The sequence below is a fragment of the Temnothorax nylanderi genome, unplaced genomic scaffold, assembly GCF_030848795.1.
Source record: "Temnothorax nylanderi isolate EJ_2023f unplaced genomic scaffold, tnyl_v1.0 TNYL_tig0204_pilon, whole genome shotgun sequence".
Classification (NCBI taxonomy): domain Eukaryota; kingdom Metazoa; phylum Arthropoda; class Insecta; order Hymenoptera; family Formicidae; genus Temnothorax; species Temnothorax nylanderi.
The window spans coordinates 81,998-100,912 of NW_027249266.1; the positions used below are offsets into that span (position 1 = coordinate 81,998).

General features: G+C 31.0%; 1 protein-coding gene across 6 annotated transcripts in view; it reads right to left on the minus strand.

Moving 5' to 3' along the window:
• Window positions 1–9,420: 9,420 nt before the first annotated feature.
• Window positions 9,421–18,915, minus strand: part of LOC139778992 (octopamine receptor beta-1R) — a 64,150-nt gene continuing 54,655 nt past the window's right edge. For all 6 annotated transcript variants that reach the window (XM_071717189.1, XM_071717188.1, XM_071717187.1 and 3 more), the window contains one exon: window positions 9,421–14,065. In XM_071717189.1, the coding sequence (XP_071573290.1) occupies window positions 13,759–14,065 (307 nt within the window). In that variant the 3' untranslated portion in view covers window positions 9,421–13,758. The remainder of the gene's footprint in view (window positions 14,066–18,915) is intronic.

Genomic DNA, 18,915 nt, shown 5'->3' on the forward strand with positions numbered 1-18,915 from the left:
AATAAATACCACACGTGTTGTTGAAATTGGCAAATCGTGATAAATATCCAGGTAGCAGAGTAATGTCAAATGTCAAATAACGCATAATGTCAAATGTCAAATGTCAAATGACGTATTATAACGTAGGGGAGACCGGGGCTAAAACGCCAGTTTTTTTTCGGTGCCGATTTTTAACAACAAAATAAATAATTTTAGTTAAATGTGGTATACCACTGTAAAGAGTGAACCTTTAGCTACAAAATTTATATAGGAAATTTTTATCTATGTTGCTTTGTTTAACCGGTATAGAGCAAAAACGACAACGGTGGAAAAATTGAAATCTAAAAAATGCCGGGGTTGAACCGCCACCCCCCCCCGGGATAAATCAGTTTCAGGTTTGATCGCCCATGAAATATTAGATATCTACACTGGATTCGTGTTCAGCATGCATTACTCTTTATAATCAGCATGCATTTATAATCACGTACCTCGAGATTTGGAGAGCAAATATTATTGCAGATATTACAAAATTTCCACGCGCAGAAAATTTCACTTTTCACCACGAAAACACGTTTGCCTCCGTAAAAATCATAACACGGCAGGTAACCTGCCGAAACTCCGTTGGTCACATGGGTACCATAAGCAGCATTTACAATGTTAATAGCGAGTTCGCACAATATACAGGTTCCGAGATATTTGATCTGGCGGTTCAACCCCGTTGGCGGTTTAGCCCCGGTCTCCCCTACATCTTAATGACGTCTCTAATAATAAGTCAATAAGAGACGTTAAACGTCTTTAGACGTCATTCTGCTACTTGGGTAATGATAATATTTGGCCATGGAAACGTACAAATTATTCTGTAATTATATTGTCTAATTAGATGTTATAATATTTAATTTATTTGATTGAAAAGAAATTGTAGTAATTAAAAGGCGAAAAGTTTTTTAAATAGATTTAAGAATTTGCGGTCATTGAATGGTTGTAATGTATGTAATAGAGTAAACTTTCGAAATATCCACGTTACAAATCAAATGAAAATGTTGAATTGCATTATAAGATAAAACATATCGATCTTATTTTGAACTTTGACAGTGCATTTGATGGATGATTTGACATTCAAGTTGATATACAATTACACTAAATACATGCAGAATTACTTTATTACTACTGTATTAGTAATAATAAAGTTTAACTGATTCTATTTTGCGTTTAAAATAGAATTGATCACAATTATTTAAAAAAAAATGTACTTTATCAATGAAAGGCTATTCTTTATTATGTATCAACCACACATTCGTTTAGATTGGAATAAACCCTCTTGTTTCTTCATTATCACCATAAGGAAAACCCTCCCTTATTTTCTAGAAACTACCTTTACATATCGTCCGCAGGAAGAAAGGAAATTCTACTATACGGTCAACTTTCTAGAAAGCGCCTTCAGTATAAGTTTACCTTCGTCGTGGTAAACTTTCTACTTAGAACTTATCGACCACAGGCAATTCTATACTTAGAATGGAGGTAATCGAGGCTCTTATCGATTATCAGCATGCACAGTGTTGAACTCGAGGTTACGGAAACACCGTCGATAAAACGGCACTTTCCTACTCTGGATATGTAATCCCAAATATGTAACGTAAATTTCATTCGCCATTTTTTTCTGTTCGTCTATCGTCTGTTGGCAATCTCATTTTTCAGATTTCCAAATTACGAAAAATCGATATAAGAGATTAAAGGCCTCCGCACAATGAAAAATATAAGGAACAAGGAACAGATATTAGAGATTAGGACTAAAGAATCGAGAATAAAGTTTGATGCACGATGAAAAATACAGGCAACGGAAACAGGGAATAACACAGACAATAGATTTTTAACCTAACGGAAGCCGTGTATTAATGTTATACCAGCTTTATTCCTGATTTCTTATCTCTAATCGCTAATATCTGTTCCTTGTTCCTTATATTTTTCATTGTGCGGAAGTCCGAATTCTCGAAAATAAATTTCCATTACTTCACTATCATTTTTTAGTCGTGACATAATAAAGATGGAATGAGAAAGAAAACTGAGAAAAGGTACTTATTCTACAAACTCATAGGTATTGCTAAATGTACGAAATTTTCTCAACTAGATTTTTTTATTTTATATAATGTTTAATTCGTGGAATAACTCTCTTTGTCTCTCTGTCTGTCTGTCTGTCTGTCTGTCTTAATTCAATCGAAAAAATATGGTAGAATATATAATAATTAATAGAATATAATAATAATAATATTAAGTCTTGCTACTATAATTTTATTTATCAATATTTATGTCATAAAACCTTTTCAAATTTCTTTATTTAATAAATTTACTTGTACTAAATAAATTCAAGTATCATACTTAAATTGCTTATCAAAAGATTTTATTCATATTACCATATTAAGTAAAAACATAAAACTATATTACTATTAATATTATTATATATTTTATTATTTTGGATTATTTTATGTATAATTTTGCAATTTATCCTATAGTTGTAAGAGCGAGAGTGAATGAGAGAGAGAGAGAGAGAGAGAGAGAGAGAGAGAGAGAGAGAGCTATTGTCGATATTTAAAGTTATTTATCATTTATCATTTATCATTTTATAATTTTGTGTAAGATATTGGTATTAAATAACGTCCTAAGTTTCATGGACGAATTTCGAGGAATTAAATTAAATTATTGCGTTAATTGCGGAAATATCAGCCAGTTACAAATTCTAATCTGAATTATTAAATCAAGCTGGGGAGGATTGATATTCCCACGGATACGCGTATAGCCAATGCAATAAATAGTATTTACTTTTACTAGAAACTCCGAAGTACAGATTATATGGAATGTTATATATCCTTTGATTCGCTATTTAATTTCTCATTTCTTATTTGTTATTCATTTTGAGATCTTTTGAATGTTTTGGAAAATATTGAATAAAACTGTTAAAACTCTAAACGCGGCATATATATTAAAACAATTCACAAAATTATTTTTAAAATTCTCATATAAGGTTCGAAGATATCTCCGCTATTATCATTACAGTATATTTTACAAGATAGATAATCTTTCTCAATTAGTGCCATGTGCCATGCCTTGTCATTTACCTTATAAAATTATTGGTAATTGCTATATTAAATTCTACTTATTTCTAAAGTTACTCATCCAATAAATAAACCGGATGTGACAGCGAGGACGACATGCCAGTTACGTATATGCCAGGTGACGACAATGAAATTGTCGGAATACAACTTACCTAATTCAATTTACGCAAGGCTGAACGTGGAACTCAGTGTAACGTCGCATCACTGGACCGAGCAAATGCGCCGGATTAAAGAGCATTAATACACACTGCATATCGTATTAGCGGCCGAACGTCTTTAACAGATAGCATCGGTAATCTGTTAATAAGTACCAATAGTTTAAGAGGCTTAGAATTATCAATTATGTTTTTTTTTTTTATTATTCTTGAATTATAGAATAAAATCACATTGTGTTGGAACTGAATACAAACTGAATACATTAAATTTTTCTAAGCTTAAATTGATAAGAGTTAATTAACAAAATATGTGTACAAAATAAAGATTTATATTAATGTAATAAGACAATTATGAAACATAATAAATTATAGAATATGTAAATAATTAGTGAGAAAATGAGAGACGAAATAAATAAAAGTATAAAATAGTAAAGAGAACAGATAAAAGAGAAAACATATAAAATACATACAAATAAAGTGGGTGTAAAGTAAAAATATTTTATATATATTAAATATAATATAAAATAATAAACTATAAAATAAAATTGAAATACAGTAATTGAGATATGGGAGTAGAATTAATTTTCTTTATTTGGTACCAAATGGTCCATTACCGATTTATATTATTTTTAAACATAACGCAAAATTAATTGAAAGAATAACATTGTTTTGATAACCTTTCACCGAGATATTACGTGTGCGCTGTGTTAATAAAACATGTCCATATTTTCCAAGATCGATGTATTTTATTTTGCGAAATTTCTACGCATGATTTAAATTTTTAAATAACTTGTAATTGCAACATCGTGATATTTTATAATAATCGAAGTTTTTTTTCTAGACAGATGTTTTAAATTTCTATATTTTTTTAGAAAATGAGAATTATGTATATTACAAAATTATATGTAAAACTATTTTGCTTCTATTTCTCCAATTTATTTTAAATTCATGTTTTTAAAAAGTAAAAAGCTTATAATATAATTATAATTGTACATTTTGCAAACTATTCTAATCTTTTAAATATTATGATTTGGAAAAGAGAGTTAGATAATTAACTCTCTAATTTAATCTAAATCTATTAGCTAATCTTTAAAAATATGTTTTTAACAAAACAATTTAAAAGTTAGCGAAGCTTTCTATAGACATCTTTCTTTGCAACAATATTAATTTTTTTAGCAATATGGATTTAAAGATATGTCAAAAAGAGTTATTTTCTAATTATCTTATGCATTTTCTGATTATAACGCTAATATAAAAAGCATATTCCTTCATTTTGTTTGTGATCAATCTCTGCGCAAAGGTTAATAAAACTTAACGCTTTGCCATGAACGTACCCCGTGTTAATTAAACGGTCACGTTAAAGTGGCAGTTCGCGATCAAGCTTTTCGCTATCGATTTTAATTTCGCCCTAGCAATTAACGTATATATATCCTCGAATTATTCCGAATTATTCAAAGTTCTTGCACAAAGTTTTGAATTTCGTCATTATTATTTTTCTTTATTTTCCAGCGAATTTTTCCATCGAGATTTATATAGCTTCGTTCTAGGGATACCGCGCAGTTGATATAAATCCGAAGTTTTCGACCAAAGTTTCTCCCGAGGAATCGGAAGCGACATTCACCGAATTATGACCGAATTACGACATAAGGTCAATATGAATATCCCAATCTTGCAATAAATATCTTAAATCTGAAAAGTTCTGTAGAATCTTTCTATAAAGTCCTGTAAAATAAAGTATCTTTATTCTTACTCTTACAATATGTAATAACCATCTTGCACGGTATTATAAGAACGATCGGTGCACTTCGTTCAACTCTTGCTATAAAGCAGAAGAGCAAGAATTCTCCATAAAGTAATTTCTTCTTCTAAGAAAATTTCTTTTCAAAAGAGAATACCTAATTATAAGATATTTATGTAAAAAGACACTCTTCGGACTAGATATAGATGGCGATTATTAATAATGTGAAAATATTCTTGAAATAGGATCCTTTTCAAAGTAATAATTTCCTACTTATCAACAAACAACGATATTGTTTTAAAATACTGGGGCATAACTTCTATTTTAGGTTCTTTAAATAAACGATTATAAAGTAATAAAGCGAGAACAGCGAAGTCTGGAGGTCGTTTCACGACCCGTAAGTTTTAATGAAGCACACGTGCGACACGTTCTTCGTGTTATGTTATTTTTACCACGGCGATTGGTCAATAATCCATATTTTTGGTTCCGAAGGTCGCAATAATATTATTGCGTTATCGAATACATACGTACTTTTCAATGTTCGCGAAAAGTATGATTGACACAGTAAAATCATAGATTCTTTAATTTGGAAAACTAAAGGTGACTTAAAAAAAACAAATTTGGAGCAGCTTTTTTAAATTTAATCATAAATAAATATTATTTATTATTATAAATAATTATAATTATGAATTATAATTAATTTAATTTACCATACGTAATATTAAACAAATGTTCAAATAAAATAGTAGGGGAGACCGGGGCTAAGCCGACACTATTTTTTCAAAGGCAATTTTTAATATTTAATTAAAATTTTTAGGCAAATTCAATGGTACATATTTAAAGAGTGTTTCTTCAGGTACAAAATTGATTCAGGAAGTTTTGCTGTACGTCGCTTTGTTTTGCCGCCAGGAAAGAAAAAGTGACGCGAAGACAAATTTTCGAATTGAAAAATGCCGGGGCAAACTCGACACCCCGCCGGGGCAAACTCAACACTTTGTCTGATCGACACAATTTGATCTGGAACTTATTTTTTACTGTCTGAAAATGAAAATACATTGTTTATTGTGTATTTAAAAAGTACAAAAATTCGGAATAAAGTAGCTAGAACAATCATTTGAAATAATGAGAACAAAAATTGTTGAACTTTCAATTATCTTCATCTAAACTCATGTCTGAAAAACAATTAATGCAGGTAAACTCGCGATCGGACGTGCGCATACATTTGTCATGAGCCATACGGCTGCATGACAAGCATCGTTTGTTACTGGGAGCCGACGAAACGGCGTGGTGTTGACTTTGCCCCGGACGTTGTTTTTCACTTTTGTCAATTCAAAAACATGAAAATTTTGAAAATATCCAAAAACGATTATCGGATTCATATAGAGCATCAAATTTCCCATCAAAATCACTTACCGGTAGATTCGCAAGAGTAAAGCTCGATGAAAGAGTAGACATTTTCGAGAGATCAGAAAAATTACTTTTCACTATCAAAAATGCTTATGTCGCGTTAAAAATTACACTATAACTCAGAATGTTACCAAATTCCGTTGATAATACTGGCACATAAAGACGCATTTACAGTAGGAAAGGCAAGTTTCTACGATAGATTTAAATTGGCAAAAAGCCTAGTGTCAAGTTTGCCCCGTTGTCGGCTTAGCCCCGGTCTCCCCTACTCTAAATATTAATATACAGAAACAAAGATTTAATTATATATTTTTTTAATTTTTATATATTATTTTACTTTCTATTATCTCCCTCGTCCTTTCTCTTTTTTTATTTATATAAATACAACAAAAAACACATAATGAAGCATCGCCTCAATGAGTTTTTATCACGTTCAAACACCCTATGACATTTTACTAATTCTTGCGAAATTGCACTGGAAGTGCATCGATAAGTAAAGGCGGCGACCTGGATGTTTTATCTCGACCTTTCCCATTTATGAGCGATCCTTAGAAAATCTATGAGACGCATATGCATGAACGCAGCCGTCCGCGTTGCGAAGAGACCCGGAGCGAGCTGGAAAAAGCTGGAACCAGTATCGAAACCGGGACAACAGCAGCACCGGGTGTATGTCCCACATTCCTCGCTCTCGCTTTTCGAAGAAAATGAAAAACACAGAGAAAGGAATTTGACTTAGGTACTTGAAATTATTTAAGGAGGAAAAATCTCTCCTCTGTATTAGATTCTAATCAATAAAATGCTCGAGATTATTTCTTGGATATAGATTTTAAGGGATATATAGAATCGAATTTCTAATATTGTCAAGACAAAAATTATAATCTAGATGTGATGCATGAGATTTTCAAGATTAATTTTTGAAATTCACAAAATAATCATAAAATAATTGATAACAAATAAAAATGAAAATTTTTTTTAAGAGGAAAATAAAATCAAATTTCTACGGTTACCAAAGAAAAAATGAAATTAAAAATAGCAAACAATGTTATTGGAAGAGAAGCATTCTTGTTAGTCAAGATTTTTTAGCAGACTCCGATTGTATTTCTATAATAAGAGAAGGGCTTAATTGAATTTCCTTCGTCAACACGGAACGCGAATATTCTATCGTGTTACACGTCCATCGACGTCAACGAGGTAGCGTCTTCGAGAACATCCTGACGTTCGATGGTACACGAATCGGGAGGCAAACGTTTGGCTCACTTCGGGGACGATATCATATTAACCCAGTTTCATTTCCACAAATTAATTGCCGGGCCTCTTATTACGGCGTAGACGCGCCGTATTCACGATTTGCGTAATTAATAATTTGCTAGCGCGCGTTTCATAAAGAAGGATAAGGATTTTACTGTGCAATGCACATTTTTCAGAAAACGAAGCAATAATACCAATAATACCGTTTTTTATCTACATAAATTTAAAGAACTGAAAAAATGACTACCTTGAAAGTTTCCTTTCTAAATATCCAATCTTATTATTATACTCTTTATTTTTATTTTATTTTTTTTTTGGAAACTAAGTATTGTTTTATTTAACTCAAATCTTTTATTAATGTCATCTCTTTCTAACGATAACAATAAAAAATTATCCTTATTGTATCGATGCTAAAAAGAGATTGCATTTAAATTGAATAAGCAATATATTAAATCGCGGACTATACACAAAACTTTGCTTCGAAATGTGTTTCGTTTATACGGTTCGTTTCTCTTTATATATTTTATAAAACTTTAACTTTTCTCTTTTTCTGAATGTAATAAAACTCAGGAGGTAAAATACAAGCACTTTCGAGCAACTTTAAATCCTTTGTAAAAAACAACTTTGAATCGTTTTTCGCTGTACAAGTTACAAGTTAAAGTGGCTATTAGTAGACGTTCATCAACAGTTATTTGCAATTGTATAAATAAAATGTGAAATACATGTAAAATATATAGCTTAAACTATTATTAATCTTTTGATGATATTTTCTCTCAGTGATGTGTAAAATTAAAATATATAGGAAATTTGTTTATATTTATGAACGTACAAGAGAGAGAGGAGCCGGCAGGAATTTTTACGGTTTATTGTTTTGATTCAATTTTACTCAAAATGAAAATAAACGTTTATGCGCGTTTGCAAATATTCTACGATAACACGAATGCAGCTTTCGATGCAGCAGTCACGTGCATTCTGTAACAATAGTGAGAGGTGCTATTGTCCCGAATGCTAAGCAGACGTCGCAGTTTGACTACCCATGAAATCTTGACAAGCTTTCTGAAACGGGGTGTCGCGTCTCACGCTTTGTAAGCATAAATGTTTAAAATGTTACATGTTATCGAAACGTTCGACGTTAAAAGGGTGTATTTCCATGAATTTATGAGATTTATAGAGGTGTAATTCCAATTTTGCTGAAAATTCCCCACGAAGTGATACAAAACGAATAAATTTTATAAATTTCCATCTAAATTAAATAAAACTCTAACTAAATAAGTTATACAATGTATTATATATAGTTTCTTTTCACAAATAAAAAGTTTTCTAATTTTTAATATTCTGTTTGTTTATTATTCTAATCGTTTATTGATTTTCGAGTGTTAATTATTAAATTTTATCTGTGATCACAATTGGTTTTTTTTTTATTTTAATAACAAAAATTTAATATTTTGAAATAACACGTTTTTAGTTTCAAGTCGTTAAATTATCCTCATTCTGCACGCATTTAACAGATTGAAAAATTGCCGCAATATTTACTTTCGCGAATTTATCAGGCTTTCTGAAAAAAAAAAAAACAGCTTGCACAATGTAGAACAGCACTGTAGAAGATTAAAATTTAATTAGAATCATTTCACAAAGTTGTAAAAGACAATCTCATTTTAAACAAGAATTAAATCTATTATTTTCAGTTTTGGAGAAAGAAACCATTGCAGAATTTAAACAATATATAGTGGTAGATTTCATGGAAGTAAATGGGGGGAGAAGTAAATGGGGGGGTCAAGAGAAATGCATGTTTCTTTAAAACATTGTTATTAATTTTCTACACAGTAGATTCACATCTCCAAACCTAGTCTATACATTCGCGCTCTGTACCCATCACGCGATACATGAAGATCTTGTTTCGTACACATACATACATAATCTTCCGTCATGGCATAAAAATGCTATTTGCAACATTTTGCAAATATATCACGCATTAGGCTCTCATTATGGCGGATGCGTAGCAACTTTTAATTAAATTATCGCTATTAATGATGATATAAACTTAATTGATAATTAATAGTTGTGGAATGGTAATTGATGGAATGAATACGTCATATAAATACTTGAAAAGATATATATAATTAAAAAGTATTTTTACTATTGATATAATGATGAATTTTGTGTATGTGTATGTATGTGTAATAGTTAAATCATAGTTTTTTTTTTAAAGACTGTGTACTGTTAAAATAAAATGCATTATTTGTATCTATATACTTACAGACTGGTTCCGTTTCAGGTACATTAAATATTGATTACTGATAAAGTTATTACTGATAATAATTATATGCTGCTTTAAAATTTAAAATATACAATAATATTGTCAATTATAGAGTCGTTTCAGTAATGCAATAAATAATCGTTAATATTCTGAAATAAGAAATATGCATAACAAGTTATTACATCAAAATACATCCATTTTTTAGCCTATTAATTTCCCTAATCTAGCAATATTCGCCACAAATTAGTCACATGCGACATTCTCGCGGCGAATTAGCCTCTTCGTTACGTATCACCACGATCCATGAAACCACACTGCAGTAAATATAGTTATGCAACCTGTAAATTTCGTACGCATACGATCATGCATCCAGGTTAACAATCTCTCGCAGAACGATCTTGTTATCAACCTGAAGTTTACGGAAATTGCGCGCCCATAAAACGAACGATAAATTTTCTCATTCACGCTATTGTCATTAAAATACTACGTGTTTCTTTTTCCACTGGAAATGTCTTTTTGTCTAAGGCCTATATCAGACGATCGATAATTCGTGACACATCACATATATAAATTTTTATATATTTATTAATCTCTTGTTTTGTTTTTTTCAATACTTGAAAATTTTCCCGTAATCCTCTCGCGAATTATAAATCGTCTGAAATCGGTTTTCCTTTTTCTCTCTGACGGTAAAATTGCTTTGCCAAGTCTTGATCGTTTGCAAAACCGCTTTAACGCCAGACGTCTCGTAAACATCGATTTACAACGTTGCACATTACGTTACATTAGGAGGACACTAGCCGCCTTTATAGCCGTAGCCTAACAGATACGTGATATACGAATAGATCGAGCTGGCAAACGATTTCGTAGCAATTTCGTACCCCGTAAATAATTCGTTCCTCGTAAATATATATAGGGAAGAAATTAGAAACTGAAATATGTATAAATGATGATCAATAAGAAAAAAAACTAAAAGAAGTTGAAATTTATACATCTTCTGAAATTCATTTTTTATCGGTGCAAAAATATATACTACTGTCAAAATTAAAATAATTTTTTCCAATTTATTTTAAATTAGAATATTATAATTAAAATTAAATAAACTTAATCTTATAATTTATAGAATTTTTTTTTAAATTTCTTTATAAATCCCTTTCTTTTCCGTGTTTCTACAGTTTTGAAAGTTAAACGCATTGAAGTTATTGGGAACTGCTATCCATATAATTTGAATTCCAATTTTTACGAATTGCAATTTGTATAAACTGCAGTAAAAAAACACGTTCACGATATCGTCCACGCTCGAACGTATTTACGTTAGTGATTGTTCTGCATTCTGAAGTATACATAACTATATACGTATACCGTCTTCTTTGATCTGCCAGCCAGTGACATAAAGAAACTAATGAAAGAAAAAAAAAAGAAAAAGACTAAAAAACCAGTTACACCTTCGTAAAATCGATTGTTTCGTGATCACTGCGTTTCGTTATCAATCTTTTCCAAAAATATATATTTCTATCTAATAATAGACCGAAATAATCTGAGAGAGGACTTTAATTTTAAAAAAAATGTCAAAAATATATATTACGCATATTTTATTGACATATGCTTCGATATAAGTATCTCAGTAAAATATATTATAGAATATTTTATTGATTGATTAATAATATATATACAATAAGATTAAACAATATTTAAATGTATTATATTCCTTTATTGTTAATTTATTTGTTACTAATACTCTCATGTGCCAAATCGTATTACACATAAGAAATTATTTAGTAGCGTAAAATAATGTTTTTGAAATAATACTGTTTCTCTAAAATAGATGTTACTCCTTTAAAAAAAAAAAAAATTTTTTTTGATAAACAAAAAGCCCTTTCTGAGATAAATCGATCCAATATAATTTCGACGACATTGTTATTTTCTAAGACTATCCACAAGATTTTAAAGAAATACCTAGATGATGTGAGAACGATAACATATCAACAAAAACAACTCACATTTCTCCATTCTTTTTAAATATTTCCAAAGATTAAAAATTAATTCGATCCAAATTAGAATCGAATATTCGCTACATTCTGCATTCGTTACAATAAACAATATACAATAAATTATAATAAATATATATAATATATGTACGAATAACGGAACATCATCAACATTCTTACGTCTTATTGCTGTACATATAAGTATATATACTGTGTATATGTGTATATATAATATATATTTCTGCTTTTTCATCTTTGGCATTTTAGTGATTCTCTTTAATAAGATGCCCTCATAAATTTATCTATTCCGATAAAATGATTTGTCTTGCGGGAGGGATGATACGCTTTAACATTTATACACGAAGTTGCACGAGCCTAAAACGCAGATTCGTATTTACAATGATACCTCGTTTAATTCTAAGAGCTCATTATTATAAATCCCTTTGATTATAACGAAACGCGCTGTCGCAGCACAATTATGTACAAAGTGATCCCCTAAACGAGTAGAACGGCTTTATCTCCCACCTTCAAACCCTTTTCTTTGGTCTCTTTATTTTTCCCTTCGCTTCTCCTTCGCGGGTCTACAGAAACACCTCAAGCCGTTTTTTTAATTAATCCTTTCATGCTTTCTTGCAAATTATTCTATCAGTTTCGAATTAATTTCTCTCCTCAGAAAAAATCCTTGAAGCGTACGTAATTTTTGATTAATTTCAGTAATTTTTGGCTATCCAAAAATGTAAATGATTAAGGGGCAAAAATAACAGGATGAAGAAAATGATTTTTTATACGCAAACACTTTAAGGATCCGAATTTGCTAATATTATACATATATGTAATTAACATTAAAATGTTCTATTAGTGTTTACCATATTATTTGTTCAATTTCAGACAAATTTAATTAGTTACAAACGTATATGATGCCAATTACGGCAAACTAGATGCTCGCGCACGAATCAAATGTTAGTTCGAAAGTTCATTTCGACGTTATCGGACCACCGCTAAAATATTACTGCTGAATCGGAACATCAATCTGCCGACGGACAGGAGCCTTATTTACGGACCTGATGGAACGTTGCCGGAACAGAAATAGACCCTTGGGGACGAGCGGCGAATATGTCCCTAAAATAGGTCGGCCGCAGGACGAAATTATAGGCAAGAGTATGGCGTACATACTCTATTCACGCTCTCTTTGGGATTACGACCTTTCCTCTCGCAAATAATATTTGATATTTGCGAATACTTGATGCAAATATATGACGTCGCACACCTTCATGACCTTAGCTTTAACGACGACTTGAAATTCTTTTGACGAATTTGAAACGATCTTAATTTTAGTGATAAATTCTTTGTGTGTTCTTTGAACAGTCTTAATTTCAATGATAAATTCTTTAAAATATTGGCTTTCTTATTCTTCTTTATACTTTATCCCTGAATTTCTCTTTCAGACCTTATCTCGAAGAGATAATAAAAAAAGACCATGAGATACAAAGACACGATAAGACAATATATATAACATCAACGTTTCCATAATATTAAATTGATCAAAAATTTCGATCATTTTTTTTGTTTCATCAACATAAAAAGAATATATTTATTTTTTCAAAAAAATAGAACTTTGTCAAACTATACGTTTTCTTATATTTCAAAAATTAAGTTCCTTGTTTTCTTAACATTTCGTACAGGGAAGAATATATTACAGTATTGAATTAATTATTAAACATTTTTTTATAGAAAAAGGAAGAAACACATTTTTTGATCGGCTTAATTTTTACTTTTGAAATCATCTGTCCTACCTGCCATTTCGGTTCCTACTCATTTTTTTTTTTTTTATTCAAAAGATTCTTCGAGGACTCCGCTGTTACTTTCACCGGATCGCATGATCCATTTAAATACACGCCTCGATGTGGACGTTGGTCATCTCGCTATTGCGCAACTGATTGTTGACGTGCAGCTCGGACGAGGCGTTGCTGTGCACGAGATCCTGTTTGCGATGCACCTGGCGCAGATCGCGCACCGGTCCAATCGCGCGGCAACAGCTTTCGAGGGTTTTCCGAAAGGCCGCGCGGAATTCGCGATTGAAGTACGCGTAGATCAGCGGATTCAGGGCACTGTTGAAATAGCCCACCCAGAACACCGCCGCTACCACCACGGCGCCGCTCTCGCACGAATCGCATAAAGCCGTGATGATATACCTGTATCAAGCAGAGACATTCGCAGTGTTAATGCATTGAAAAACAAAATTGCTTTCCTCAGAATTTTTTTTTTCGCGTTAAATTAGAGAATTCTCTTTAATTTATTAATGCATGCATTATGCAATAAACCTGCTATGTATACAATTTTTAAAAATTAAGAAAGATTTATAAATACATAAATTAGTTCAGTGAAGACATAATAGGATACAAAAGATTGTATGACACAATTTTAATCACATTCGAATCTATAATAAATTATACTGCATAATAGATCACGTAATAACTGCTACATTACGTTTTATGAAAACTACTACTTTACCGAGAACTCATATAACGTTGCATTTATTATTAAGGGGCATTCTCTATTAATATACAGGACCTTGATACAATGATGTTAATTATAATGTGTATCATAAAATCTAATTATTTTACACAAAAATATATTGCTAAATGTAGTTAACATACCTACATAACAAGTGGACATACATAACAAGAAAAGTTCATACTCCTATTAATTCATAATTTTTTACAACTCCCCAAATTTTTCCTCATTTTTACTTCTGTCAGAGTCCTATAACTCCTTAAGTATATTACGCCATATCTTTCGTAACGAGTTTTTAATTGCAGATTATGTATTGACATATATACAATCATTTATCATATATATAAATATGATTTATTATATATGTTTGTGACATTTGTGACATGATTAAGTATTAAATAAACTATAATAATGCAAAAATAAAAAAAAGGATATATTTTTCAATTCTAAACAACGCGTAAGGTTTAGTTGCGAACATCCGTATCTAGTATATCCGTGTACGTAGTAATGATCCGTATATTGCGGCGGAAAGGAAGAAACGAAGTATCTCATTTTCTGTCGACGTGACCTACATGCACCTGACGTCGAAATTGTTTCCATCGACAAGAGAAGAATGGATTTACAGGCTTCCGGAGGGGGACGATTCTCCTCCTAGACGCGATCTCTCTTGAACCGCATTGTTATATGTGATTTCTCCCTCCCTCCCCCCTCCCTATTATCGATTTGAAAGGGGGCAAGAAATAACTGTATTGAATCGCTCAATGTTAAAATGCCGCGATTCTATGAAGCTAAAAATAAACCGTCTCTACTTCAGAATCTGCTCTAAATCTACTGGGAATCCACTTAGAACTTTTCTATTTCCGAATAAGATCTCTTTTTATTCGGGGAAATGGAAAATTTAAGTAAATTCAAAATAAGTTTTGGAAAGCAGACTGTACTTATATATTTGTGAATTTTTTTTAAGTTTAAAGTTTTTACTTGAAATTTTTATTTCTAAACAAAATGAGAGTAGATTAATACAATCAGAGGTAGAGTCCGTTTTATATGTATATAAGCGGGTTTTTTGTAAAAAAAAATATTCTAAAACAAATGATTTTCAATATCGATGGAGCTATTTATACCTATTTCTATTTTTATTTGTTATTAATTATATAAAATTTCAGACAAATACCACGCTTAACTATTCTTTAATTTTTAGTACATTGTGCATAAAAGAAGCCATGAAAATTAATTAGAAAGAATAACTTTTTACTTCCATAGAATAACTTTTTACTTCCATAGAACGATATGGCATCATTGTCTTTTTACGCGCATTTACATCGTTGATCGATACAAATCAAACTATGTGTCTCGTATTAGTGTATTAGGTTCACTAGCTAAGAATAGAACGGCTATCGGTTAAGGTCAACTTTCTTTCTCTCTGCCCATGTGAATGGCTAAAGTTCTTTACATCGAGATAGTTCCTCATTGACCGTCGTGTCGTTCAATTCCTTTAAAACTTTTATCCGCGTTTCTCTTTCTTTAACGATGACCGGCGCAACATAATTGCTACACAAAATCGATACTTGATTCCTTTTGCCTACTTTTTATGCAATAGCCTGCACCTTAATTTATTCAAGACGATTTTTCATGCAATATGGTCTCTGTATTAAATCGATAAATTATAGTCAATAATAATATAGCACAAGATCGCATACATTATCTCGTATATACAACGGTTGAGAATATTTCATTCCAAAATTTATTGTTAAATAATAAAAATTGATAATACATATAATAAAATTATAAATAAATTCTTCTGAATGTATAATATGTAATTATATTATATATTGTATTATATATTGTAGATTGATTAAAGTACCTATATATACATAGGTATAGGTAGTCTTTACAAAATTTATTTGTGTCTCTGTTACGTTGACAGATTCAATTTGTCCAAGAAAATATTCGCGTAGCGCGAGTAGTAACACTCTAAGACGTGTCAGACGATGACAAAAAGAATTGAAAAAGCTTGGTGGGCAAGAATGGAAAAGTGGGTCAAGGATTTGCCCCGTAATGAGGCTAGGCAAAGAAGGAGAGCGAGAGAGAGAGAGAGAGAGAGAAGCAGAGTATTGGCTTGTATTATTCGGCGGAATAATAGGAACAGAGATCCGATTCTCGAATATATAGGAAAATTGATAGCCGTATAGTGAATTTAGCGGCGATATACTATTGGAATCGCGCGACGAGAAATCAATTCCATTGTTTTTCCGACGAAGTGATAGAGTTGGTGGACCTACCAACAACGGTGTAATAACAATTGATAACGAGCAAATAATCGAAAGCTCTGAATTGTCCCGTTTCTTCCTCGTGTTTTCTTTTTCATACGTCCCAAGGTATCATGCCACCTGTTATTACCGCGATTATGTATCCTAGTTCAGGCTTTTTCTTCATCAGAGGATTGATATAGCAATTGTGAAGTAATATTAATAATCTTCAATATTAATAATATAAAACAAAGAAAATATTTATAAAGAAATGCGAAATGTAAAAAATATAGAAAATGTTACGTTTTATAATATCAATAATGTACGAAATTACAGAAGGTTGTAAAAGAGTTGTAAAATGCTACAAAAATATTGCTATAAATATTGCTTGAAGTATATAAATTTAATGCAAAAGTAGGTACAAATATCAATTACGAAAAATTCTCTCAAATGAAACATCGCGGATTACCGCACTTTACTTTGACGTGGATCACTTGAGAGATCAAAGAGATTGCGAAAGTGCAACAGGACTCGAAATATGAAACTGGCTGAAAATCGATTAAACTCAAGTATATACGGAAGCATTTAGCTTTCCTTCTTGTAAGCTCGCTGATTTTCGGATCAATTCGGATTATCGTGAAATATGACAACTGCGCTTTTTCTTTCCCTCAGCTGTCTTCCGAATTATTGAACTTCCTTGACGCCCGTGGGGAATTTTTCACGAAGTGAGGCGCCACTAAGTGATTACATGGAAAAACACTTTGGTGCGTCTATTTTGGGGAGGCCGTTAATGTAATCCATCTCAGTTTTCGACTTAAGAAATGTTATTTTATTTATAATTTTGCTTAAAATCAACAAAATTATTAATTTTTTATATTAATTTATATTAATCGATAAAAAACTATGTATTTAATTTCTTATGTTAATTTTTTATTCTCTTATACATAATTTAAGTTCACTAGAAAATATTAACATGTTGAACATTAGATATTAGAAAATATTAAAAATTAACATAATTCGACTAAAATTCGACCACTTGCATTTCAGATTAAACTTTATTTTATATACAATTTGGAAATTAAATTAAAATTATTAATATTTCTGTATAAATGATCATTATATACATATATATTTCTTTCTATAAGATATTTTTGTAAATATTAATTAACAATTTAGTAAAACGAGAGAAATAGAAAATAAGAAAAAAATAGAAAAAACATCCCATTTTTCATTCAATGTTCCAATAGATTTTATCGGATATCAATATAACTGGTTTGCAACAGATATAACTGTTTGTATTTTTTTTTTCGAAATTTTGCACAATATATTGTGTCTTGTAAAATAGCAACGTAACCATCTATATTCATTAAATACGAGCGATGAATGTTTATCGTGCTAAAAGCCCATAATAAAAGTTCTGAAAACTGGAGGGATAACCAACCAGAAAAGATATAAATTCATATTTCCCGTCTTAAATGTATTTTTCGCATATATGTAATATATAGATGCATTACAATATTAAATAACATAAAATTTAAATATAAAAAAGATGTATATTAAAGTGTAAATTTTTTGCATTAGATTAAATTAATTAATATTATATTTTACATAAGAAAAATATGTAAATATAAATTTTATGATAAATATAAATACGTACATATTTATATATGTACAATTTCTCACTGAAAACATTTTTGCTTTGAATATACACGCATAGTTTGCGCAATCCCTTCATTAATAATAAAGTCTGGCGTTTTATTGAAAAAGTCCTGTACTAAGAAGTTAAATTTAGAAATGGCTGACTTTTAATCTTTCGTCGTCGTCACTAAGTCTATTGTGATATGTTCGTCATGCAACTGCGTTATATCTCGAGGAGAGGCACTTGACACACAGCGGAACCACCCTTTCTCCGCTTCGAGGTGGCTGCACACAACCCTCAAACTCTCTCCGTTGCAAATCTCCGGAGATCGCGGCGGCATACACTACTTTTCTCTATCGATCGCGGCTCGCTATATAGCCGACCAACCGACTCTCACCTCCTTTCCGCGTTACTGCACCCTCAGGAATTTTGGGGCGACACGGCGTAATATCCCTCGGCCTTCCACTTTCGTTCGGATATCGTTCAATAATAATCGTCAAATGGACGATTCCTCGAGATTGACCTCGATTGACGCGTATCCTTGCCAGGAACTTTTGGCCACTATATGTAGCTTATATATATGTTACGAAAATACTATGTATATATGTGTATTATAAAGAGAGACTTCAAATATAATTCAGGA